Below are 27,909 nucleotides of genomic sequence, written 5' to 3'. Positions count from 1 at the left end.
GCGTGTGTCTGTCTGTCTGTTTGTGTCATGCTGTGTGTGTGTGTGTCTGTCTGTGTCATGCTGTGTGTGTCTGTCTGGGTCATGGTGTGTGTCTGTCTGGGTCATGGTGTGTGTGTCTGTCTGTGTCATGCTGTGTCTGTCTGGGTCATGGTGTGTGTGTGTGTGTGTGTCATGCTGTGTCTGTCTGGGTCATGGTGTGTGTGTGTGTGTCTGTCTGTGTCATGGTGTGTGTGTGTGTGTGTGTCTGTCTGTGTCATGGTGTGTGTGTGTGTGTGTCTGTCTGTGTCATGGTGTGTGTGTGTGTCCTGTGTCATGCTGTGTGTGTCTGTCTGGGTCATGGTGTGTGTGTGTGTCTGTCTGTGTCGTGTGTGTGTCTGTGTCTGTCTGTGTCGTGTGTGTGTCTGTGTCATGGTGTGTGTCTGTCTGTGTCACGGTGTGTGTGTGTGTCTGTCTGTGTCATGGTGTGTCTGTCATGGTGTGTGTGTGTCTGTCGTGGTGTGTGTCTGTCGTGGTGTGTGTGTGTGTCAGTCGTGGTGTCTGTGTGTGTTTTTAAAAATAGTGTTTTACTCACCTTTATTTTTTTCCAACGTCGTGCTGGTCTCTGCCTCTATGACTGAGATAATCAAGCTTGATGATCTCAGCCAATCTGCACTGACACACAAAGCGCCTCTAGTGACCGTCTGAGTGTCTGTCACTAGAGGTGTCACTAGGAAGCAATGTAAACACTGCCTTTTCTCTGAAAAGTCAGTGTTTACATTCAAAAGCCTGCAGGGACAGGCTATAGACACCAGAACCACTACATTAAGCTGTGTGTGTGTGTGCGCCTGCTAGTGAGTGAGCTTGCTTGCATGTGTGTGTGTGCCTGCTAGTGAGTGAGCTTGTGTTTTTATGCCAATGAGCTTATGTATATTAGTGAAATTGTTTGTCTATGAGGCTGTGTATCAATAAGTGTCAGTGAGATTGTCTGTGTCTGCATGTGAGTATGCTTACTGTATAATTAAATGTTTTACTCTGAAAGGACCAATACTTTATATTGGAAAAAGCAATATATATATAACTCAATCATCTGGGGTGGCAAGACATAGCCCTACATATTACATGCGACAATATATGGCGCAATGACTTATGGGGCTGGCATAGATTTTTTTTTTCCAGGGCTGCTTTGTATCCCCAGTCCGGCCCTGTCCTGAGATGAGGCACCTGTGACAGGTAGGGGTTCAGAACCAAGGAGCTGGCTAGACTCCTAAATATGTATATATATAGAGAGAGAGAAAACAAGGGGTTGGCTGCACTCACCTGAACATGCTTAAATCGGGTGCTGCTGGAGGCCAATAAGTACAGTAAAAATGAAAATCCAGCGCACTCCCTTATCTACTAAACAGCTATTTTGGTGCTGACCGATTTTGTTAGTTTTATTAAAAACACCTAATCTACGTGTACTCCATGTGAGTTGTAAATTCTTAACGTAGATACATTTCTTACTCTTTACCGCAGAATTACGCTATGTATTTTCCCTATTTTTTTCTTTTTATATAAGTATTAATATCCACTGGATTCAAGCATCATCCAAGTTTGGTAACATCTGACACACTCCCATTTAGGGTAGGTAGTTAAATTCCCACCATCTTTCATACGCTCCACTCTTAAGGATTATAAAATCTCAGATGTCGTCTATATTAATCATAACTTTCCAATTTAAAATGTGTTCTTGGGATGTACTGACACATTTAACAACCTCATCTTGTCATTAAATTTTAATTTGTTTACACCCATTGTTAAGATTCTCTTTGTTCACCAGTTGTAATCCTGCCAACCAGACATCCTTTGTAGCAGCCAAGAAAACATTACGTAAACTTTTTAGGTATATAAACTATATATTCTTTTCTATAACCCTTTACTGCTTACTGTTCAAAAAGATAAATCTTCAAATTATGGAAATCTGCGCTTAGAGTAAATGGAGGGAGAGAAGATTCATATCTGTCATGCAAAAAAAAAGGATGCCAAGGTTATATCTGACCAATCAGAAAAAATGCTACTTACCGTACATACTAATGGAATATATATGACATTTTGGCTCTTTGTGGGACCCAAGAAAGCTATCATACAACTAGAAGGTGTGATGTAATTTGGTGAGATATCTGAGCAGATAGTATGTAGCAAGTAAAGCTTCTATATACAATAATGTTTTGTTAATTGTCTGTTAATTCCTGTTACTTGTCTACGTGCCATTCTGCCTGATAGGTCCACCAGTCTACTGTATTCTGGATAAAGAAACAAGTGGTTTAATATAATTACTATGTGTTCTACTGTGTTTACTTGTAAAAATCTGTTATCAGTGATCAGTTAACAGGTAAACATAGAGTTAGCATTTAATTTTCATACGAAAAGAAATACAAACATAGGAAGCACTGTTTATTAATTATCTTACTCCCCACCTTTGTGTGTCTCTTACTCCCCGCAGCCCCTTTATGTGTTTCTTTCTCCTCTTCCCCAACCTTTAATTTCCTCCCAGTTACTTTTGTGTATCTGTCTCCTCTTCTTCATCCCTCTATGTCTCTTTCTCCCCCAAGCACCCCTGTGTGTGTTTATTTCTCCTAGCATCTTGTCTCTTACTCCCCCTCTCCCTCTGGGTGTCTCTCCCCAGCCCCTGTCTGTCTCTTTTGCCCCTTCCCTAGATCCTGTCTGCCTCTTTTGACCCTTACCCAGCCCCTCTATGTGTCTTTGTGTCAGGGTGTCTCCCCCCCAGCCACAGTCTATTTTGTCCATTCCCTAACCTCTGACTGCGTATTTTGCCCCTTCCCTGCCCCTCTGTATGACTCTTTCTCCCACCAGTCCCTCTGTGTCTCTTTGTGTTGACCAGCCACTCTGGGTATCCCTCCTAAGCCCATGTCTGTCACTTGAACCCATGTCGGTCTCTTTTGCCCATTCCAAAGCCCCTCTGTGTCTCTTTGTGTCCCTCTAGCCCCTCTGGTGTCTCCCTCCCAGCCCCTCTCTGTCTCTTTTTAGTCACCTAAAGTCTCATTGAATAACACTTATTGTGTTCTGGTGCTCTGCAGATAGAGGTGCATTGTGGCGCTAGCCCTTTGCATTAGGATCCTTCACATTAGAATCCGCCTCATATTAGACTCAGTTTATCACACTCAGCTCCTGGGGCCATGGGGAATCAGGATTTCACCCTTTATGGCCCAAGGTAAATCTCAGGGCGGGGGGAATAAACTAGTGTTTTTTCTTCAGTACCTATCCACCAATTGTAGCCCTTATGCCCCACTACAGCCCCTAAGCCTTCTACTACAGCCCATAAACCCCAACTGCAGTCCCTACACCCTGCTAAAGCCTCTACTACAGCTCTTAACCCCCCCTTTTTAACCCATTACAGCCCCTATACCCACAATACAGCCACTATCCCCCCTTTTACACCCCTCCCACCAATGACATCCCCTTTTCCCCTACCACAGTCCCTACCCCCACTACAGTCCCTATCCTCCTTACTACCGCCTCCCTCCCCCAGTTGCAGCCCACATACCCCACACTATAGCCTCTTTCCCCAATTGCAGCAGCCCACCAATACAGCCCCTTACACCCCCTACTGCAGCCCCTATCCCGCCACTAGATTTCCTTTTCCCCAATTACAAACCCTCCACTATAGCCCCTAACCACCCTACTATAGTCCCTACCTCAACCACAACAGCCCCTATCCGTCCACTACAGCCCCTAACTCCTAAATTACAGCCCCAATCACCCCACTACAGCACACTACAGCCCACTACCAGTGTCCCTCCCAACAAAGATTGCACTGATAGGCTATTTGGGAACAAAGATGGCATTGTAGGAAGTGCACTATTTTGAAACACAGATGGCACTGGGTAGCTGTATGGGAACAAATATGGCACTGGGAAGCTGGGCACAAAGATGGCACAGATAAGATTTTGGGGGGCAAATATGGCATTGTAGGAAGTGCATGACATGTGACTCGGTGAAGTTGTGGGCCCAAAAAGTTGGAGTGTCTTCCATAGAAAATGGGTTTGGTTAGAAGTGTTATGTTTGGGAACATAAGAGCTAGTGATATAACCATGCCCACCTGGGGGCGCCAAAAATATTACTGAACCCAGGCATCCGTGACCCTAGGATTGGGCCTATATGTGGCTCCTGTTGATTTGGAGCCACTTAGCATTTTTACCTGTTATATTAACCCTCCCCACATTTCAAAGAGGGACTTCTCTAAGTTTAAAAAGGTGTTGGGAACCCATGTACTATTCATTTCAGGTGGAGCTACCTCTTTCTCTCTTCCTGGGTTACCTGGGATTTCGTAGAACCCCTGCTTGTTTCTTTGTTTGTTTCCTAAAGGAGAGAAAACATCTGTTCTTTTTTTTTTAGTAGGAATTTGTAATCCTGACTATATCCTACAAACTTGTTTCCATTCATGGTTTTATTTGGGGGGGGAAGGGGTGTTGTTTAGTTTTTCTGTCATTTTGCAAGGATAGTATTGGTCTTAATGTATACCTTTGTCAAGGTCATTTTAAAGATTGTCTTAATTTCCAGTGACGCTATCTGTTAAAGTGACATTATCTTTGTCTCTGTGTTGTCATATTCTGAGTAAATGTCAGATGCTGAAATGATAAATAAATACTTTTCCTCATTATGAACACATATATATAACTTCCTATAACTTATTTCCCAACTTCCGTTTTCATTTTTTTTTCCCCCACAACTAAATCTTAAGATTACCTTCGTACTCTACCTTCAACCAAAAACAAATCAATGACAAACAAAAGAAGAAATACCACTGCTACAACATATTACTGCTTTAACACAATGAAAAAAGAAAAAAGAAATGCCTAGACTCGGATGAGAAGGGCAAAATCTAACATCGCTGTGATCCATTCATAAATGCTGGTAGTCATTGCGGCCCACTAACTGGATATGGCTAGGTTACCTGAGATTAGAGAAATAGCCAGTCACTCTGTGTGATGGTATGTCTTCGCTATTGCACGTTTAGCCGTAATTTATTCCACCATGCCAACCTCCTAGGCGTGATACTTTGAATAAAAAATTATTCTTCCTACACATTCACAACTATTTGGCTAATACAGGTTGGGATATTCGCAATGGTTGGAAAGAACGGGACGAAACGTCATCGGGTGGTTACCAAATTAGCAAAAAAAAATCCAGATATTAGCCATGAATGGGATTACTGAAATCCAGTGTCTGACAGCCCCAAAATGTTGGAACTCTATGTAAAGTATAGCAATTTGTACTCTTAAAAAAAGTCTTATTTATTAACCTGAATTTAGGGACAAATATCAAGAGGAAAAATAAAAACTGACGATGAAAAATGTATTTTAGAGTAAAATGATAAATATGCTGTCTAGCTATATATTTATCTATTTATCTCTTATCTATCTGTCTGTCTATCATTCTGTCATTCTGTCTGTCTATCTATCTACCTATGTATCTATCCATCTATCTGTCTGTCTGTGTCAGTCTCTCTATGTCAGTCTGTCTGTCTGTCTGTGTCAGTCTGTCTGTCTATCTTTCTGGCTGTCTCTCATACACTGTAACTCACTGCACTTTACAATCGATACTGTGTATTTTTATATGTAACATAAACAGTTTCAATGCGTCACGTTACTAGGTCGGCTGCGAGTTATGTTGCAACACGTATGAATCACATGACGTATGGCAGTAAAACTTTCCATACCAAATTGCACAATTCTAAACATGATGGAATATTATTCAATCTCATCAAACACATGAACACATCATACATAACAATACCCCATGATTGATGGTCGAAACAACACAGGATATTTGAGGGAGAAGAGAACCTAGAACAGGTGGAAGGAGTTATGAAAGTGAGCCAACAAGGAAAAATGTAAATTAAATATGTTACGTAAATAAAATACCTGTTACAATGGTAATTCGTCACTTAGAATACAAAGTGCCACGTTTCCTTACACGATCATTCACTAAAGAGAGAATTCAAAGTGAATTTTAAATTAAAGGCAGGAGTAGCCAAACGGAAAGCAGAGCTGAAATATAGAATGTTGACCATGAATTGGAAATTCATCTTGAATTCTCACTTTGGCTTATAACCATGCAAGGTCCAAATGAGGGGAAAAGGAAATTTGGAAAAAAGGATTTTAGGCAATACGAAGTCAAATATTTAAAGGAATCCAAAATAAAAAAAGATAAAATGTCAGGATATATATAGAAAATTATGTCATTTAGGATTTTAGGAAAAATCATAATAAACAATAAAACACTGTGTTTGTAGAATCAAGAGATGGCATTATTTTTGCTAATATGTTTATATTTCTTTTCTATGATTATTTTAGTGTTAGTGTTGGTACAAGTGATAATGTAAGGGCTGATCTAAATGTTAGTGTAAATCACAATGCGAGTTAGTGTAAATGTTAGGGTAGTGTTAGCAGAAGATTTAAGTTACTGTGCGGGTTAAAGTAAGTTATAGTTCAAGTGTAAAGTTAATTTGCATTGGCACATGTACAGTGGCGGAACTAATGCGGTCGCAGGGGTCGCAGCTGTGACTGGGCCCGTCACTCCAGTGTAACCTTATTTACCACTATAATGTCTTAAAGCATAGAACTTAGTAGGGCTAACCATACAGATATCTTTGCCATAATGTTATATAGTTAGTAAGAGATCCTCTATTTAACATATGTAAATAATTGAGAATACAATATAAATAAAGGATTGTCTTGGAAGCAATAGTTTTGTCTTTTAGATATTTATTATATAAAAAATATAAATATAGACATATCAAATCCATTATAGCAGAGTTTATAAGATGAAAGTAAATGCTTGCAAATATCATTAATAGGTTAACATACCCTTTCTGAACATGTCATCATGTCAGCCTCTCAGTCATTTTAAGATGGAGCAGCGTCTGTCTCCAAGTCTCTCCTCTGTGTCTTAACATGTACCATACCATACCATATTATGCACTGAGGTTATTGCTTAAAGAAACATCTATGAAAAACATGTTCCATTTCTAACACCTTGTCAGTTTGCAATATCTCTTAAAGACAAAGTACACAGTTTAAGAAATACAACATTTTGTGATGTAATTCCAGTAAAATACAAGTTTAGCAGGCTAAGATTGCCACAAGGCATATGTATGTATATGTGTTTGTAGTATCAGTTAGTTAATTACACGTAGCTAAGATACTGTTATCACTGTACTGACCAGGTGCAGGAATGTAAGAACTGGAATTACGCGTCCCTCTCCTTTGTATCAGATGAGCCACGTGGTTAGACCGGATGGATGAGTTTAGACTCTATTTATTAAATAGGTTAAGGGTATGTGTGGGTGTAGTTAATTGTGGGAGGAGCTACAGTGCTATATAAGGAATGTACTCTATGTATTCAGTACTCAGACTTTGCTGTATTTTGGTGACGCTAGTCCCTCTGAGTCCCGATCGGTGATCCAATAAAGAATCTCTTCCTTCCTGAAGAAACCTGTGTCCATCTCTCTGTGCTTGGCTTCCGTCAGTTTCTCCGGTATCATTTGGTGCATTGGCCGGGAAGCTCATCGTTCAACGGTAGCTGAGAGGCAGAGGCGTGAGACGGTCTATCTTTGCCCACGTTCTCTACGGCTGCACCCCTGAACTTCTGCGTGGACCTCCCTTCGTCTCGGCGCCACTGGTCTGTTGTCCAGGAGATCATCGGCCTCTACGTGAGAAGTGCTGGGGTGTCCCCGTCGATGAGTGTGAACTCAGGTTCAGGAACGAGGAGGTAAGACAACTGCTGTTTTAGACGGCAGGACCCACTAGGGGTATACCGATTGTGCGGTAGGCCCAAAGGGGTTTTGAATCTGTGTATCTGCCCCCTCTGTCGGAGGGAAGGAGCGAAGGCGCACCGCTCGATCGAACGCTCTTTAGTCAGACCGTTTGATTTGGTTAGTCAGGCGGGGTCCTGGTGTAAATAGCCCTAGCCGGACACCGGTGTCTTGTCTAGACTAGCGTTCTAGGGTGTATATTACGTTCGCTAGGTCGGAGGGACCGGGAGACTAAGCGGCGCCTGTGTAAATTCGGTTCGCTAGTTCTCATCCTATCTGGGCTAAGTGGGAAGGCGTGTAAATTTGGAACCCACTAGACTTTTGATAGTGCGACTAAGAGGCGCCTGTGTAAATTCGGTTCTCTAGCTCGCTATATATGTGGTGATTGGGCAGTGTGGCTAACCAAAACGGGTGTATATAGTTTTAGGTAGTCCATTCAAGGTACTGGCCAATAGTTTAGTTGGGAATTGTAAATGTGTTAACGATTGTTTTAGTAAAGTGTATATCTTGTTAGATAGCGCGAGCTCAGCCGTCTAGCGAGAGTGTTAATAGTGTGTTGCTGTATTATAGTGCACGGTACCATAACCCTGTATATTTACTGACATTATATAATAAGTACTAATCATTGTCGTCCATTGCATGTTTAACACCATAACCACTAATAATTGTATTGTGACCTTAACTTGTGCTTTGACCTATGCTAACCGTACTGTAACCGCTATTTGTAAAAGACGATGTTACTGGGGTGTGTTATAGACGGGTAATTCGTATATAGAGAATTATAGCGTGGGTGACTGTATAGTTACGCCAAAGGGCATAATATTGATTATATAGTGACTGGTGTAACAGCTGTGTGTGTACGGGAATTCCCTGAGTGTTTATTGTTATTGTGTACGTTTCACTTGGTAACCGTACCACGTGGTGCTGTTGCCAGAGGAAACGGGTGTGACTGTTGAATAGTACGCGTGTATAGTATTCGTTGTCGACGACGTTCCATTGTTAAGTATGGGTGCGTCGCAGTCAACGATTCCGGATCCCTTAGGATGTATGGTTAAGAATTTTAAAAAGGGATTCAAAGTTTGTGATTTTGGGGTAAAGATGTCTCCTGTACGTTTGGTCACTTTGTGTACTAGGGAGTGGCCTACTTTGGTTGCGGCATGGCCGCCACGTGGCAGTTTGGATCCAACTCTGGTACAGCGCTTACACGTGGCTGTATCGGGTAGGCCTGAACTTTACGGCCAGTTTCCTTATATTGACTGTTGGAGACAGGCCGTAAATGACTCGCCAAAATGGCTCCAGACATGCCACGAGGAGCAGTGTCGCCTCATGGTAGCTAGGACTTGCTCGTCCACTAGGACTGGTGTTAGGCCCATTTTGGACACGCCCCCTGAGTCCGAGATCCCTTTGCCGCCCCCTTACTTTCCGTTAAGAAGAAGTGACGCAAACGCAGGAAGTCCTGCACCCCTCCCCTCATTACCCTCATCCACTTCCGCTTCCTCCTCCAGTACAGGATCCACCCCCCCTCGTACTAAATCTCCCCTTCCGGAACCAGAATCCACCCCCATTAGAAACGAATATCCTGATTTGGCGCCACTTCAGACTTCCGGTCAAGCTTCATCTAGCTCGGCTCGAAGTGTTTTATTTACGACCTTTTCCCAAAACCGACCTCCCACATCCCCATACCCTATCTCTCCCCGACCGGAACCCATGACTGACGCCTCTCTACGTAGCCCCATCCAAACCCGACAGTTGACTGGTGCCCAACAATTAAAGCACTATCAGATGCCTCTTCGTCTGAATCCCGGGTCAGCTTATATCGATGCCGCAGGTCAAATGGCACACGCTGACCCAGTCTTCGTATATGTCCCATTTACCACAACCGATCTTTTAAACTGGAAGACCCATAATTCCTCGTATACTGAGAAACCACAAGCTATGACTGATCTGTTCACCTCAATAGTACAGACGCATAATCCGACATGGGCTGATTGCCAGCAGTTACTAATGACTTTATTTAACAATGAGGAAAGGACAAGAATAAATCAAGCAGCCATTAAAGCATTAGAGGATAGAGCCCGTGCTTTGAACCAAGCCAATCCAGCAGCATGGGCCGCGACACACTATCCCAACACCGATCCCGATTGGAACGTAAATGGTGCTGATATGGTTCAACTCAGAGCCTATAGAGACGCTATAATTGCTGGCATGAAAGCCGGAGGAAAGAAAGCCATTAACATGTCGAAGACAGTTGAGGTGATCCAGAAAAGCGATGAAGCGCCCAGTGTCTTTTATGACCGATTATTGGAGGCATACCGCTTGTATACCCCCTTTAATCCGGAAGACGCAGACAATTCCCGAATGGTTAACTCCGCCTTTGTCAGCCAAGCATACGGAGATATTAAGCGCAAGCTACAAAAGTTAGAAGGGTTTGCAGGTATGTCCATCACCCAACTAATGGAGGTAGCAAATAAGGTCTATATGAACAGGGATACAGAAAGTAAGAAAGAGGAAGAGCGCAAGATGCGTAAAAAGGCTGATATGCTAGCGGTAGCGATCGCAGGCGTAGATAAACGGGGCCCAGATAGAGGCAATAATAGATGGAGTAGGGAGCCTTTGAGTAGGGATCAATGCGCGTATTGCAAGGAAGAAGGGCATTGGAGGAACGAATGTCCGCAAAGAGAGCAGTACGAGAGAGACCAACCCAGGGCAGGCTACGGAAACTTTAGAGGTAGAGCGAGAGGTAGAGGAGGCCCCGGAGGGAGTAATGGTTATAGAGGGAGTAATGGGAACAGAGGAAGTGTTAGGGAAGACAGGTATATTCCAGCAGCGCAAAGGTCCCGCGATAGAGAAGGTAGGGACTTTGTAGGATTGGCTGACACTGTCATGGAGGACTATTGATACCGACCGGGCTCCATCCCCCTTGGTCGAGCGGAGCCTATGGTCGATGTATCAATAGGGGGGAAAAGGAGTGCGTTCATGATCGACACTGGTGCTGAACATTCAGTGGTGACTAATCTAGTTGCTCCTCCATCTGGAAGGACTATTACTGTGATAGGAGCAACTGGAAGAAGTGCTGAAAAACCGGTTCTTAAAAGTCGACTCTGTACATTGGGAGGCCACGTAGTAAAACACCAATTCCTTTATATGCCTGAATGTCCAGTCCAATTGCTGGGACGTGATATGCTATCAAAATTACAAGCGCAGATTACGTTCCTACCAAATGGAACAACATCCTTAAAGTTTAATGGACCTTCAGGTATTATGACTTTATCCGTACCAAAGGAAGAAGAGTGGCGACTTTATACAGTGTTGACTAGCCAAAACCCTAGGAGTGATGAGACATTGTTTAACATACCAGGAGTTTGGGCAGAGAACAACCCACCAGGACTGGCCCGCAATATTCCACCAATAAAAATTGAACTGAAACATGGGGTTTATCCAGTGAGCCTAAGACAATATCACATTCCGCAGAAGGCTAAGAAGAACATCCAATCCTATCTGGATAAGTTCATACGGTATGGTATCCTAAAATTCTGTACTTCCCCCTGGAACACCCCATTGCTGCCTGTTCAAAAGCCCGGTACAGATGAGTATCGACCTGTACAGGACTTAAGAGCAGTCAATGATGCGGTTGTTAGCATACATCCAGTTGTACCCAATCCATATAACCTGCTTGCTTTAATTCCGGGCGGGGCTACTTACTTCACAGTCTTAGATCTCAAAGATGCCTTCTTTTGCCTCCGAATTGCCGCAGAAAGCCAATGTATTTTCGCTTTCCAATGGGAGAACGCTGTAACGGGCTCAAAACGCCAAATGACTTGGACAAGACTGCCCCAAGGGTTTAAAAATTCACCTACCCTATTTGGTTCAGCTCTAAGTCAAGATCTACTGGATTTCGAGTCTATCCCAGGAGAATGTGTATTGTTACAATATGTAGATGACTTGTTGATAGCAGCAGTTACAAAAGAAAAATGTCAGCAAGCAACGCACGATCTACTACATATTCTCTGGAAGGCAGGATACAAGGTGTCCAGGAAGAAGGCTCAGTTGTGTTTGCCAACTGTCAAGTATCTGGGATTCCATATCTCTGAAGGTCAAAGGATTATGGGGCCAGAGAGAAAAGAAGCTGTCTGCCAAATACCAATACCCAAGAATAGAAGACAAGTGCGAGAATTCTTGGGGGCAGCAGGCTTCTGTAGGATATGGATTCCCAGCTATGCGATACTGGCAAAACCTCTGTACGCAGCCATCAAAGGTACAGAGCACGACCCCTTCTTATGGACCCAAGAACAGCAAACGGCATTTGAAGATGTGAAGAAGGCTTTGATGAGTGCCCCAGCATTAGGTCTACCTGATCACACACGACCATTCTACTTATATGTACACGAGCAAAGAAGAATGGCTGTGGGAGTATTGACACAGTACTTGGGATCATGGCAAAGACCTGTTGCCTACATGTCTAAGCAACTGGATGCAGTGGCCAGCGGACTTCCACCTTGTCTAAGAGCCGTAGCTGCAGCCGCCCTGCTAGTAGCTGAAGCCGATAAACTCACTCTGGGTCAAGAACTTTATGTACGAGTCCCACATGCAGTACAGACGTTGTTGGATTACAAAGGAAATCATTGGTTTAGTAACAGCCGTATGACCAAGTATCAAGCAATGTTGTGTGAAAACCCAAGAGTGCATTTAGAGACTGTAAACACCTTAAATCCAGCTACCCTTTTGCCGCAACCTACTGAAAGTCAACATGATTGTTTGGAAGTAATGGATGAAGTATTTTCAAGTAGACCAGATCTTCGTGATTTTCCCATCCAGAACCCCGATGTTCAATATTACACCGACGGCAGTAGTTATGTGAAAGAAGGGATCCGCTATGCAGGATATGCAGTGACAACAATAGACAAGGTGATAGAAGCTCGGCCACTGGCGAAAGGAACATCAGCACAAAAGGCAGAATTAATAGCACTAACACGAGCGTTACAATTGGCTGAAGGTTTAAGAGTAAATATCTATACGGACTCTAAGTATGCGTTTTTAACCACTCATGCCCACGGAGCTTTGTATAAAGAAAGAGGACTACTGAATTCAGAAGGCAAAGAAATCAAGTACGCAGCTGAAATCCTACAACTATTGGAAGCAGTGTGGGAGCCGAAAGAAGTCGGTATCATACATTGTCGAGCGCATCTGAGAGGAGATGGTGATGTAACCAAGGGAAATCGGATGGCAGATAGTGCAGCTAAGCGTGCTGCTGAATCAGGAAGACAGGAGTATGTGGGGCATATAGCTGCTCTTATACCAACTCCACTGTCCCAATGGACTCCAGTTTATACAGCTCAAGAAGAGGAGTGGTTAAAGACTGAACCGGGAAAGTATTTGGAGAACAAGTGGTATCAGCTAGAAGATGGAAGAATAGTCATACCAGCATCACTAGCGGTAGAAATTGTCCAAAATTATCACAACGGGACACATTCTGGGAGAGACAGTACTGAAGAATCTCTCAGGAAACATTTCTACATACCAAGATTGTCCAACTTGACTCAGGCCATTGTACGCAGATGTGTAACGTGTGCTAAGAATAATGCAAGACAAGGACCAGTAAAGCCACCAGGAGTCCAGTTTATGGGGGGACTCCCCATGTCCGATCTACAAATAGACTTTACAGTAATGCCTAAATCGGGTGGACATCGTTACCTGTTGGTAATTGTGTGCACCTATTCAGGCTGGGTAGAAGCATGTCCTACTCGTACAGAGAAAGCAGGAGAAGTTGTAAGATTCCTGCTACGAGAAATAATACCCCGATATGGACTACCCTGTTCTATAGGATCGGACAATGGTCCAGCTTTTGTTCATCAGTGCCTACAACAACTGACTCATATGCTTGGTATAAAGTGGAGGCTTCATACTGCATATAGACCCCAGAGTTCTGGTAAGGTAGAGAGAATGAATAGAACTATAAAGAACCAGTTGGCTAAAATGTGTCAGGAAACCCAACTTAAGTGGAACGTTCTCTTACCCATAGCTTTATTGCGAATCCGCAGTACCCCTACCAGAAGGATGGGCCTCTCTCCTTTTGAAATCATGTATGGGCGACCACCTCCCGTACTTGGTAACTTAAGGGGGGACTTGAGTCAGTTGGGAGAAGGAATTACCCGGCAGCAGGTTGTAGAGTTGGGTAAGACTATGGAGGAGGTACAGAAATGGGTACAAGATAGATTACCTGTGAATATTTATCCCCCTGTTCATAGTTATCATCCAGGAGACCAAGTGTGGATTAAAGAGTGGAATAATGTACCGTTAGGGCCCAAGTGGAGAGGTCCTTATGTTGTTCTTTTGTCTACCCCTACAGCGATAAAAGTAGCCGAAGTAACTCCGTGGATACATCACTCCAGGGTTAAACCAGCAGCAGTCGATTCTTGGCAAATTACAGCAGATCCAGAGAATCCCTGCAAGATCCGGTTGAAACGCACTACTCAGTCGGAGTAACGAGGAATTATTGTGGATTACAAATTTTATTGTTACAGGTGTGAGTGAGAAGGCCATAATAAAGCCTGTCCGCTTACCAACACATAGTGTATAAGCCAGGAAAGTCTCGAAGGGACACCTGTGAAGACGAGCAGAACTCCATTCCCTGCAGCCCTCACATCCTGGAAGCTGAGGTTCCATCGCACGGACGAAGACTGAGGATAACGGCGAAAGATGTGCTTTTGATTGTGTTTATTTATATGTGTTTTTATATTCAGGAAGGTAGAGGTACCGACACTCCTAGCTGTGAGGTATGCATTAAGACTACGAGAACAGGTAACCATATTTCCCAAACCCTAATTTGGCATTCACAATACGAATGTAAAGGAGAGGTATCAAGATGTAGATACCTAAATATAGACTATAGTGTGTGCCATTTAGGAGTAGGAGAACCTAAGTGCTTCAGTCCAGAGTATCAACCTCGTACAATTTGGTTGACTCTCAGGAATAGAGATCCTCAGGGGACCCTAATTAATAAGACGGTGTTAGAATCCGTACATTCTTCGGGTGTTCTGCTATTTGATGCATGTAAGGCGATATCAAGTGGTAGAAAACCGTGGAATGTATGTGGGGATCTTAGATGGGAGAGGACGTATGGGTCTAATGATAAATATATTTGTCCCAGTAGTAAAAATAAATATGTGAGTCCTAGATGCCCAAATAAAGACTATAACTTTTGTCCATATTGGTCTTGTGTGGGGTGGGCGACTTGGGGACAGACAGTAGATAAAGACATGATAGTGACTAAGTTGCCGACTAGCCCTTATTGTAAGTCTATGGAATGCAACCCAGTCCATATACTTATTAATAACCCCGACAAGTTCCTAGATAAGTATGGAAATTTATTTGGGTTTCAGATATACGGGACGGGTTTAGATCCTGGGACATTATTGTTTATAGGAATAGAGACTGATACGGTATCCTCCCAGACTCATCAAGTATACCATTCCTTTTATGAAGAGATGAGTATAGATAATAAGATCCCCCATAACGCTAAAAACCTGTTCATTGACCTAGCTGAAAGTATTGCCGGTAGTCTTAATGTTACCAACTGCTATGTGTGTGGAGGTACTAACATGGGAGACCAATGGCCTTGGGAAGCAAAGGAGGTAATGTCCGGTTCTGAGGCAGTTGACCAACTAATATCTACACAAGCCGATTATCATTTGAGTGTTAGAGGTAAATCTGAGTGGAGATTAAAGACCTCCATCATAGGTTATGTTTGCATAGAAAGGAAAGGAATAATGTATAATACTTCTGTAGGAGAATTAACTTGTCTAGGGCAAAAAGCTTATGATGATGATACTAAAAATACAACTTGGTGGTCGGCTTCAAATGTCTCAGAACCATCTAACCCGTTTGCTAGATATGCCAGTTTAAAGGATGTGTGGTTTGATTTATCCATCACATCTACCTGGAGAGCCCCAGCAAATTTGTACTGGATCTGTGGTAAGAAAGCCTATTCGGAGTTGCCACAGGACTGGGAAGGGGCATGTGTGTTGGGTATGCTCAAACCATCCTTCTTCTTGTTACCGATTGAAACAGGTGAGACTTTAGGTGTTAAAGTGTATGATGTGAATCATAGGAAGAAAAGGGGACCCTTAGAGATAGGCACCTGCGAAGATAATGAATGGCCTCCCCAGCGTATCATAGATTATTATGGGCCAGCCACGTGGGCAGAAGATGGTACCTTTGGTTATAGAACCCCAATTTATATGCTCAACCGTATTATAAGATTACAGGCGGTGGTTGAGATTATTACTAATGAGACCTCACAAGCACTCAATCTTCTAGCGAAGCATAATACCAGGATGAGGACAGCAGTGTACCAAAATAGATTAGCCTTGGATTACCTTTTGGCAGTAGAGGGAGGTGTATGTGGGAAGTTTAACCTGAGCAATTGCTGTCTTCAAATAGATGACGAAGGGCAAGCAATAGCTGAGCTTACTAGCCATATGGTTAAACTAGTGCATGTGCCTACTCAGGTATGGAAAGGGTACAATCCAAGTAGTTGGTTTGGTAGCTGGTATGAGTGGTTTGGAGGGCTTAAGGCAGTGGTAGGTGGAGTCCTACTGATTTTACTGTTGTGTCTACTCCTACCGTGTCTTATACCCTTAGTAGTTAGGTCTGTGCAAAGCCTGATAGGAAGTATAGCAGAGAGGAAGGCTGCTGCACAGATAATGGCGATATATAAGTATAAGGCTCTAGATCAAGGAGAACCAATGCAGGAAGATGAGTGTTAAAAGATTCACATCATAAGATAAGTCTGGTCTGGTTCATGGTAACCTGAGGTATATGCAAACCAAGGTTAAGTGATGCCTCAAGTAATTGTGAAATATCAGAGGCATCAAAGGGGGGAATGTGATGTAATTCCAGTAAAATACAAGTTTAGCAGGCTAAGATTGCCACAAGGCATATGTATGTATATGTGTTTGTAGTATCAGTTAGTTAATTACACGTAGCTAAGATACTGTTATCACTGTACTGACCAGGTGCAGGAATGTAAGAACTGGAATTACGCGTCCCTCTCCTTTGTATCAGATGAGCCACGTGGTTAGACCGGATGGATGAGTTTAGACTCTATTTATTAAATAGGTTAAGGGTATGTGTGGGTGTAGTTAATTGTGGGAGGAGCTACAGTGCTATATAAGGAATGTACTCTATGTATTCAGTACTCAGACTTTGCTGTATTTTGGTGACGCTAGTCCCTCTGAGTCCCGATCGGTGATCCAATAAAGAATCTCTTCCTTCCTGAAGAAACCTGTGTCCATCTCTCTGTGCTTGGCTTCCGTCAGTTTCTCCGGTATCAATTTCATTCTAAAACTTGTAATATTTGCGTTTGCCCATAGCACCAGGGGGCCCGGCCGCCCTGTGGACCCCTGCGACCGGGTGCCCGCCTCCCTGTGTTGCTGCCCCGGGCCGCACAGTAGAACCGCCGGGGCTGCATGTTAAGGGGCTCATCAGGTGGCCCATGCTGTGGCCACCAGATGGCAATGAATATCCAGGGGGCCTGGTCAGCGCTGTGGCACTTTAACAACGTGACCGGGCCCCCTGTGATGACATCAGCTGGGAGGAAGTGACTGCCCCGGTCACTTCCTCCCAGCAACCAGCAGGAGACGCGAGGGAGGAGGAATGGGAGGAGGGAATCAGAGTGGTAATTCTGACTCCCATCAGCCTTAGCCACTGGACCCCAGGAAGAGTTACCCTCCTGCATCTAAAAGGTAGAATGAAGGGTGACAAACATTTTGCATGTGTGTGTGTTACTGTATGTATGTCTCTGTATGTGTGTGTGTCTCTGTGTGTTTGTGTATGTGGGTATGTGTGTGTCTGTATGTGTTTGTAAGTATGTGTGTGTGTGTGTGTGTGTGTGTCTGTAGGTATGTGTTTGTGTCTACATGTCTGTGTGTATGTATGTGTTTATGTATGTATGTCTGTATGTATGTATGGGTCTCTGTGTGCATGTATGCGTGTGTGTGTATTATTATTATTATTATTGCAATTTATATAGCACCAACAGATTCCGTAGCGCTTTACAATATTAAGAAGGGGATTTAACTATAAATAGGACAATTACAAATAAACTTACAGGAACAATAGGTATATGTGTATGTGCATCTGTATGTGTTTTTTGTGTGTCTGTGTGTATGTGTGTCTGTATGTATGTGTGTGTGTGTATGTGTGTTTGTATGTATGTGTTTGTGTCTACATGTATGTGTGCCTGTATGCGTGTGTCTGTGTGTGTGTCTGCATGTGTGGTGGGGGCGGGGAAGTGTGGGGGGTGGGACGCATGGGGGGTAGGCGTATGGGGGGCCCCAGGGCAATTTTCGCACCGGGGCCCCGTGGTTTCTAGTTGCCCACGTATAAGGGTTAAAGTTAAAGGGATACTCCAGAGACCACTAAAGCACTTCAGCAAGAGATATGCAGCTTTTGCAAGCTGGTTTTAGGTATACCGCAATGAAAAATGCATAATTAAAGGCATGTTTTGTTGGTGAAAATCTACTACACAGTGCTTTTTATTATAATAATTTTTTTTATTTGGGAGTGGAATGTCCCTTTAAGGTTAGGGTTAGTGCAAGTGCAAGGGTCAAGGTAAGTATTGATCTAAGTATTATAGATAATGTTATTAAAAAAAAAATCAACAAAGTGGCAAAGTGTGTGCTGAGAGCCAAGCTATTCAGTGATGTGACTTTCGTGGGGTTCTGAAGTTATTACAATGTATGTTTGGATGTTTTTAAATATTGTAGATTTTTCTGTACCTGAGAGATAATTGAGTTATAGTTTTTTCTCACGCAGTTATCTCTCAGGCACAGATGTTCTTTGGAAGAAAAGCTGTGTAATTGTGACTAAGAAACCCCATGCTAAAGGCAATGTATAAAACCAGTTGTACTCCCAGAATTGTGTGTCGTCCAGTTGCTGGGGAGGAGATGGGATATCTACTTGGTGTTTTCTTGTTCCTGATTTTACTCTTGGGTGATCCAGCGGAGAGAAAGTCCCTGCTAAGACTAGGGCTCCACTACAAGCAATAAAGTAGAGGTTTTATCCTTGATGGCTAATCACCCTAGTGAAAAAAATATAGGTTACCACAAATGACTATGGTTAAATAAAGTGTCTGTGTATAAAATCCTCTACAAAAAATAAAAAGACAAAATTTGGGTTCAAGTCTCAAAACCAAGAATCAGTCGATTTATGCCGAATTGCAATTTCGATTCAGCCGAGTAATATGTCTTCGAAGCACCGTGCAGATCAACTGAGCAAACAATTAGAGCACTAGACGAGCGTATTGGTTTGATTCAGGATTCAAAGTTCAGCCCACTGGGCTACAAAAAGAGATGAGTGATGGGGGGGGAAAAAAAGATAATTGATGGTTAGGGATTAGCAACTAAATTAATATTACTTTTATACACAAATCAAGCGAGAAGTAACCAAAAAAGAAGGAGCAGTAGAAAAAAGATCTAGATTTGTATATTATACATTTGATAAATATATGCAAGTTAAATATAGATTTATACTTTCTCCGCTATTGGTTACTTTAATCTCACTTGGTCTGTGAACCAAATGGCAGGAAAACGTGCCTATCATTGCACTGCCAAATATACATTACTATTATATTATATTTATAATATGTATATATTTTGCAGCACACGTATTGGCCCATTTTCATGCCCTTTTTCGGTGCGTCCAAATAGTTTTACCAAATATTTTTTATGGACAATATCTCAACAAGGTCCTGAACTATATTTAATTTTTGAAAAAAATGGCTTGACCAAACCAAATTTTTCCGCCCTGCGCACATCTATTTTTGACTGACCGATTGCACAGTGGCCATTGTTGATTTGTCTAGTTTAGGAACTGATTAGGAATTTCCCTTTTCCTTTTTTACACGACTCAAGAGACTAATGTGATTAATGTACAATTTTTTCAGTAAATACAATGCCAACAAATATTTATCTGTAAAATATTCAAATTTTTTACATGTTTTGTTTTTCCTTTTGCATTTTTCTGCAGGTGGACCCATCTCTCCAAATCGCAAATCTCCCACCTATCGCACACAGTTTCTTTCCATAGGGGTGTTTTTGTCATGAGATCACGCACATTTTACCTGTTATTTGCTGTCATAAACTTTTCTATAATTTGTTTTGTCCTCTTGATACCCTCCTCCTCTAAACCTACAACGGATTCCTCTGCGGGGAAGCAGGTCCACATACTCATCATCTCCTCTTGGCGCTCTGGTTCTTCATTCCTTGGAAGCATCTTCAACAATCACCCGGAGGTATTCTACACCTTTGAGCCAGGACACCCCGTCTGGATGAAACTATTGTATGAGAGTGCTGAGCTTCTCCATTACCCTGTCAGAGACCTTATACATTCCTTATTCAAGTGTGATGTTTCTCCTCTTTATTCCTACCTTCAACAAGGAGGAAAGCAACTTTCTGAGTTCATGTTCTTTTATGAGAGTCGAGCTCTCTGTATGCATCCAACCTGCCAGTCCTCTAATACATCAGCCAGTTACAACCGTCTTCATTGTTTTAACACATGTGGAGGAAAATCCCTGGTAACCATTGAAGAGACTTGTAGGAACCATAGCCATATAGCAATGAAAACAGTTCGCATATTTGACCTTAAAGTTCTCATCCCACTCCTCCAAGACCCTAAGCTTGACCTGAGAATAATCCACCTAGTTCGAGATCCACGAGCTGTTTCTTCATCGAGAAAATACTTCGACCTTTCTATTGATGACAAGATTGTGTGTAGAGATGCCTTAAGTAATGGAAAACAAAATAACAAAACACCAAATATTACTGAAATCATGGGCACGATCTGCAAATCACAGGTTGCCATACATAAAGTGGGCAGAGATGTCAAATATTTCCTACCAGAGAATTACATGTTAGTTCGCCATGAAGATTTGGCATTGGATCCCTTGTCTAACGTCAATAAATTGTATTCTTTTAGTGGCTTGGGTATGATACCAGAGCTTAAACATTGGGTGTATAATGTAACTCACAAAGATAGTTCCTCGGAGCCTGATGGGCTCATGTCATATTCCAGACAATCCTTAAAAGTCACTCAGAATTGGAAGAGGAAATTGAACTTCAAAATCATAAAGGAAATCCAGGAAGTTTGCAGAGAGGCAATGGAGCTGTTTGAGTACCAACCTTTAGAGTCAGAATCTGATCTTAGAAAGTCAATTGGGTGGGAGTGGAATTAATACAACAAATAAAGAGTTAATGGTAAACGTAACTCTCTTTCCATCAGTAAGTACTAGTTTGCCTATAACAAACATTTAGTATAAAAGGAATACTCCAGTATTATAAATAGATACCTATATTTGTGTGTTTAAAACTCCATTTAGATTCATGCAGCAGCCCTTAGTACCGTAATAAATTAGGTTACTTACATCAAACCCAATGTCAAGAGGGCTCCTTGCCGAAGCTCCACTGCGCCTCTGGGAAGCATTGGTAGGCAAAACCTTTGTGTGGCAATCGCCTGCTCCTGCATTGCTTCTGTAGAGAAACATTGAAACCGATGCTGCTACAAAAGTCCTTACATTGACTTTGAGCGACAGCAAAAATCAATGACAGTCAGTAGGGTGCAATCAAAGAGCCTTAGAAAAATACCAGCCTTGCATACAAGCCTACAGAACCTTTATTACGCATAGTTACATATCTATAGCGCCTTCAATAAAGGGTAGGTGCACTGACAGACTATAACTTCGTGTTTGTCTTTGAAAACTCTTCTGATCGAGTTTTGGAAGGAAGCTATGAAGGAATATTTATACAGGCCACACCAGATACAGAGGTTCAAACTTAGTTATTGTGTGTACGTGTTTGGTTTTTTATTACATGATGTTTACAATATTTATTATGTGATTTTTTTTTATTTTCCTTTGTTGAAATTATAGTGTCCATGTTCCCTTTGTTTCACTAATGATATCTGAACATCTATAGGGTTAGTTACTAAAATGTGAATTATCGGGAATTTAGGTTGAAGCTTAGCTCAAACCTAGTTGTGTAGTCGGACTAGAATCCCCAATATTATCTGGTTACTATAGGCTGGCAGTTAATTCAAGGAGATGTTGGCCAGCAAAACTGGAACAATTTTTAGTATAAATCTTGGCCTATGTATCTCTGATTAAGAACAGAAGAAAGAAGTGGGTTGTCCCAACTAAATAGAAATCTGTGTGGCTGTAAACTTCAAAACTCCACTGCCTGATAGGTACAAGAAGGTGTAACTTTGTTTTATAAGCAAATATCTGATGTAATGTCTGAATCAGATAAACTCATCACATGAGTATGCTCTTGATAGCCCTTGTTTTCACATTGCAAGTGTGTTGTTTGTATGACTGAATGCGTTTGAGGCAGGGTTAAAAGAGGAAGTGTTAATTGTTTTACTATACTGTTCAATAAACTATTTATTCATCAGCATGTCACGTTAAAAAGCAATCAACTTGTAATGTATTTATAATACGTAAACTGATATACAAGGTCTTGAAAAAAAAATGAAAAAATTTGTCAAATAAACTGCTAACTTTGTTGATTAGTTGTGGTCAGGGACAATAATTCAAGTTAGTAGTGGTGTTCAAGTCAGTTTTGGTGTACCGAAACCGATGTTCAAGTAGGCCTGTAAAAGAGGGCCAACCAATTGAATAGCTTAATAAAGGGAGCGGTGTGAGGGCTGAACCAGTCGTTCTCAGCCCAGAGTAGGGGGATTTTATAGGCCTGGGTAATCCCTCCCAAAACTACGGCTCCGCCTACCGGCCTATCACTTTAAATATCAATCAACTTGTAATGTATTTATAATATATCAATTGATATACAATGTCTCAAAGAAATGAAACAAATATGAAGAATAAACTGCTACCTGTGTATTAGTAGTTCCAATGTGGTGTATACTTTGGCAAATTGTGTGTTTTTTTTTTTTTTGCTTCTCAGGAAAAAAAATACTTACAAGTGATGGACTTAAAATGTGTTAAAATTAAAAGCAATCAGTAAACGGGTTTTTCAGTAAAGTGGGAAGTTTCGGGAATTCAAAGTGAGTTCGAAATTTTAAGACAAAATTGATGGATTAAAAATATATCTGATGTAAAAAAAAATTCAGTTTGTCTATTTCAAATTCACTTTGACAATTTACAGTTTGTAAAATAATCCAGTGCCTAACAGTGTGGAAGTATGTTAAATAGGATACATTGAATTTATCTTAAAATGTACAAGCCATATTTCAAAACGAGTGTATAGTCTAAGACGAAAGAGTTGTCTGAAAGGTTGTTTTTTTTTTTTTTTTGTTTTTTTTTTTTACTTTGGATCAGTCTGTATCATATTTATCTATGCATCTTATCAACACGTCATTTTTCAAGTGAAGAAAGAGTCAGTAATAACAGGTATAACAAGAATGGCATAGTGACAGACTGAAGGAAGAAGTGGCGCTAACACGATATAAGTCTAGTACTGCCAAAAATAACCCAAGTGTAATGCCACTATTTACACTTAAAACATGATACATGATATCTATATAGATTACACTATGTGTTTTTCAATATTTATTTAATGTAGGAGAGAAAATCTAATTTTTACTGGTTACCAAAGAACTATCATGTGAAAGGTAAACCAAATATCTCTGTGTGCGCAAATCACCATGTTTGTTTTTTTAATTATAACAAGAATGGTGTTGTAAACATGATATAGAATGAAACTTTATCTCATGATATGATCTGTAGTGGAACTAAAGTAGAGGAAGCTCTGGTGAAAACATGTTTTCGCAATTATAGAGAAAAAGGTAGATCCCTGTCTGTTGTACAACTCCCACAATATTTTGCCAGCTGGAGGTTGTATTTAGCACTACTCAGTGTTTGTATGCTTGAATGTAAGCATGTTATTGTATGGAGTATGTGTGTGTAAATGTAGTGATGTATTTTTGTGTAGTGATGTATTGTGTGTTTTTAATGTACTGTTCATTTGAAAGTAGTAGTTGACTTGTGTATAGTGTTTGACTTTGAATGCGGGGGTGTATTTTTGTGTAGTGTTGGGAATTGAATGCTGAAATGTATACAAATATACACTGTCACACGCACACTGATACACATACATATACACACAGACACGCACTGACACACATGTGGATACACAGACACACAGATATACACACAGACACACATGCAGATTCACAAACACACATATATATACACACACACTTGCAGATACACTGGCACACATACAGAAACACAGGTGTGGACATTCAGATACACAGACACACGCTGACACACATACAGATACACAGACACAGAGATACACACACTGACACTCTTGCAAATACATAGACACATACATTAACACAAAAACAGATACCCAGATACACAGACTGACACACATGCAGATACACAGACATAGTAATGCAAATGCAGATACATAGAGACACACACTGACACACACATTGACGCACACGCAGAGTAAGACACGCAGATACACAATGATACATCATATAGATACAAACATTGACACACATACAGATACTGACACACACAGATGCACAGGGTACACATTGACACACAGATAAACACAAATAGATACACACACAGACAGATACACAGACATACAGATAGCTATACAGACTCACAGATACACACATACAGACACATAGATAGATATACAGACACGCAGATAGACACACAGACACAGCTAAAGCCACAGATATTTTAAGCCACCCTCCTGTTTCCTATCCTTTGGGTGCAGGTGGGTGACTTCCCTGGGGTCCAGTCAGCTGGCTTAGGCTATTGGGAGTCAGAGGCACTCCCACTCCTCATCCCCCCCTCTCTGCCTTTTCCTCCCACGTGGCTCAGTGTTATCTCGGAGTAAGTGACCGACTGTCACTTCCTCACAGGCTGCCAAGATTACAGGAGCCCGGTTGCACTCTTAGAGAGTCGCAGCGTACGACCATGCCACTGAATGCACTTTGCCATCAGGTGGCCCTAAGTGCATGAGACACCTGATGGGCCCCTTCAGTGTGTAAGCCCCCGTGCAGTCGCACCAGCTGAACGGGCAGTAGTTGGAAAGACTGCATGTGTGTAGTGTGACAGTGTGTATTGTATATCTAACAGAGCTTCCTGTACCCCAGTTGGGTACCTCTGCCGACGGATGCTCCTAGTGCTCACCGAGGACTATAAGCACTCCACCAGACACCATCAGCACCGCAGTTCCCACATCCAGCGTCACAGCTTGGCTGGGAACTCGCCATCCTCTACCCACCCTGGACCTATGACAAGGCTCCAGGTTCCAGTGGGTGAACCTCTCCTCCAAGAAAGAGTATCAGAAACAAGCTCTTAAAAGAGCTTAGTGATTATAATCCCTGGGGAGTATAGTGATATAGCAATCCCCAGGGTAGATGCAGCCTTTCCCCCCACACATGAGACGGGGCTCTATGTTGAGGGTAAAACAGGAACTAAGCAGATCTGAGGGTTTATTGAACAGCTTGGTCTTTTATACAGTTTTCCCCACAAGGTTACCACCCAGGTGGACCTTGTGGGGCACAGGAACACAGGAACAACAAGCCAATAAAAATATAGTTTTAAATTCAGTCACTCCCATACAGTGTACACAATCCCTCCCCTCTGCCTGTGATATAATTAACAAAGGCGATGGACTAACTCAATTAACTCTAAGCAGAAAAAACATACATTTTCATATCCCCACATATCACATCCCCTGATAGCCCCGATCTGTGTGAACAACATATCCAAAAATCACCCAAATCGGTTCAGGGGTTCAAGAATTTCCTGGAAGTCTTATTTTTGCCCCACCGTGCACATGGTCCCATGCCCAAAACAGTTCCATACATTTAATGACAAAACACTGCTGGACAATTTAAGATGGCCGCCGCCACATGTTTGAATCTGTTCCAGTTAAAAGTCCATGGGGCAGAAACAGTACTTTTGAACATGGGTTATCCCATAGTCCCAGGGTAGGAGGCTGGCAAACAGTCCCCTCCAAAAAGCAGTGGCGAAGTTGCTTTCATCACAATATAGATGTGGGGTGACAGTGTGTATTGTATAGGTGTAGTGTGACAGTGTGTATCGTATAGGTGTGGGCAGAGCCGATCCCAGAGTCACAGAAGCGTGGGTGCAGAATTTTTTTGGCGTCTCCCAGGTCATATTAGTAACCCCTCCCCTTTGCAAATGTCAAGTCCAGACATGCATGTTTCTGTAGCAACGACTTAATATCTCCATCTATAATCACCACCAATTTTTAGAATCAGACATGCACTCACTGACAATCACACACTCTCACTGAGAGACACACAACACTGATTTGACACACCCTGACAGACACACGCCCACTTTCATTAGGAGTATATGTCAGTTTGCGTCAAATCAGTGAGTGTGTGTGTCTGTCAGTAATATTGTGTGACTGCCAGTGAATATGTCTGTCAGTGTGTGTGTGTCTGTCAGTGTTTGTGTGTGTGTGTGTGTCAGTGTGTGTGTGTGTCTGTCTGTCAGTGGGTTTCAAATCATTGAGAGTTTGTGTCTGTCATTGAGAGTGTATCTAACCATTTGTGAGGTAGCCTCTTCACACAGAGCACACTCACACAGAGCACACACAGATCCACGAGCTGTTTCTTCATCGAGAAAATACTTAGACCTTTCTATTGATGACAAGATTGTGTGTAAAGATGCCTTAGGTAATGCAAAACAAAACAACAAAAAAACAAACATTACGGAAGTCATGGGCAAGATCTGCAAATCACAGGTTGCCATGCATAAAGTGAGCAGAGGTGCCAAATATTTTTGTCCAGAGAATTACATGTTAGTTCGCCATGAAGATTTGGCATTGGATCCCTTGTCTAATGTCAATAAATTGTATTCTTTTAGTGGCTTGGGTATGACACCGGAGCTTAAACATTGGGTGTATAATGTAACTCACAAAGATAGTTCTTTGGAGCCTGGTGAGTTCATGTCATATTCCAGATAATCCATAAAAGTCACTCAGAATTGGAAGAGGAAATTGAACTTCAAGATCATAAAGCAAATACAGGAAGTTTGCAGAGAGGCAATGGAGCTGTTTGGGTACCAACCTGTAGAGTCAGAATCTGATCTTAAAAAGTCAATTGGGTGGGAGTGGAATTAATACAACAAATAAAAAGTTAATGGTAAACATAACTCTATTTCCATCAGTAAGGTACTGGTTTGCATATAACAAACAATTTGTCTTACAGGAATAGTCCAGTGTTACTAGTAGATACTTTTATTAGTGTGTGTTTAAAACTCCATTTAGATTCATGCCCCAGGCCCCAGTGCCCTAAAAAATTAGGTTACTTACGTCAAACCCAATGTCAAGAGGGCTCCTTGTCGAAGCTCCACTCCGCCTCTGGGAAGTATTGGTAGGAAAAACCTGTGTGTGGCAATCTCCTGCTCCTGCATTGCTTCTGTAGAGAAACGTTGAAACCGATGCTGCTACAAAAATCCTCACATTGACTTTGAGCGACAGCAAAAATCAATGACAGTCAGGAGGGTGCAATCAAAGGGCCTTAGAAAAATACAAATTTCTGCAACACTCAATCGACACTTTTATCAAAGTCAAAGAGGACACTCTGTTATTCCCAGAAGCCCTTCAGCACAACTCTTTCAGGGTTTGGAGTGTTCCTTTAAGACTGTGAATCCCTAATGGCAAAGAAGCCCCACTATAAGCATATCATTTAAACTGTTAGCGGGTTTTCATCCCTCCCATGACTCCTCTCCTGCAACTGTAAAAAATAACCTATTAAGTTCTTCAGTGAATACTTTTCTAGCAACCTATTTCGAAGGCCCAGAGCCGGGGCGGTCAGATGATCACACCGCAGACATCCTAGAGAGGCTTGACAAGACCTTTCAGCGCCTCTGGCGGAAGCTGCAGAAGCTTACTTTCATTCCCGTGGTCAGTCTACCGCTGAGCGACAGGAAGGTTCAGGCCCAATCAGAGAAGGGGCCTGTGGTGAAACCAACCTCGGCACTATGAACTGGAGAAGCCTGGTTGCTCGCCTGCTTCCTTTAGACTATGGACCAGACTTGAAAAAGGTTTATTTTCCCTGCAGAAAGGCTTGTTTGTGCCTTTCAGCCGGGGTGTTCG

The 27,909-nt window shown here is 42.1% G+C and overlaps 1 protein-coding gene, 1 long non-coding RNA gene and 1 pseudogene across 3 annotated transcripts in view; 2 read left to right on the top strand and 1 right to left on the bottom strand.

The window, feature by feature from the left end:
• LOC134573523 (carbohydrate sulfotransferase 6-like) overlaps positions 1-22,342 on the top strand; it is a 40,497-nt gene extending 18,155 nt beyond the window's left edge. Inside the window, exons 2-3 of one of the 2 annotated variants that reach the window (XM_063433299.1) lie at positions 5,633-5,852; positions 19,823-22,342. In XM_063433299.1, the coding sequence (XP_063289369.1) occupies positions 19,896-21,026 (1,131 nt within the window). In that variant the 5' untranslated portion in view covers positions 5,633-5,852; positions 19,823-19,895 and the 3' untranslated portion in view covers positions 21,027-22,342. The remainder of the gene's footprint in view (positions 1-5,632; positions 5,853-19,822) is intronic. The other variant, XM_063433300.1, reaches the window with a different exon arrangement.
• The window catches only part of LOC134572575 (uncharacterized), a 398,726-nt gene that overhangs the window by 341,004 nt on the left and 29,813 nt on the right, over positions 1-27,909 (bottom strand). The gene's annotated exons all lie outside the window — the stretch shown is intronic.
• LOC134572947 (carbohydrate sulfotransferase 5-like) lies at positions 23,521-27,459 on the top strand (annotated as a pseudogene).

Source organism: Pelobates fuscus, chromosome 9 (assembly GCF_036172605.1).
Source record: "Pelobates fuscus isolate aPelFus1 chromosome 9, aPelFus1.pri, whole genome shotgun sequence".
NCBI lineage: Eukaryota > Metazoa > Chordata > Amphibia > Anura > Pelobatidae > Pelobates > Pelobates fuscus.
The sequence above is the reverse complement of the archived record's forward strand: the minus strand, read 5'-3'. Positions and strand labels throughout refer to the sequence as shown.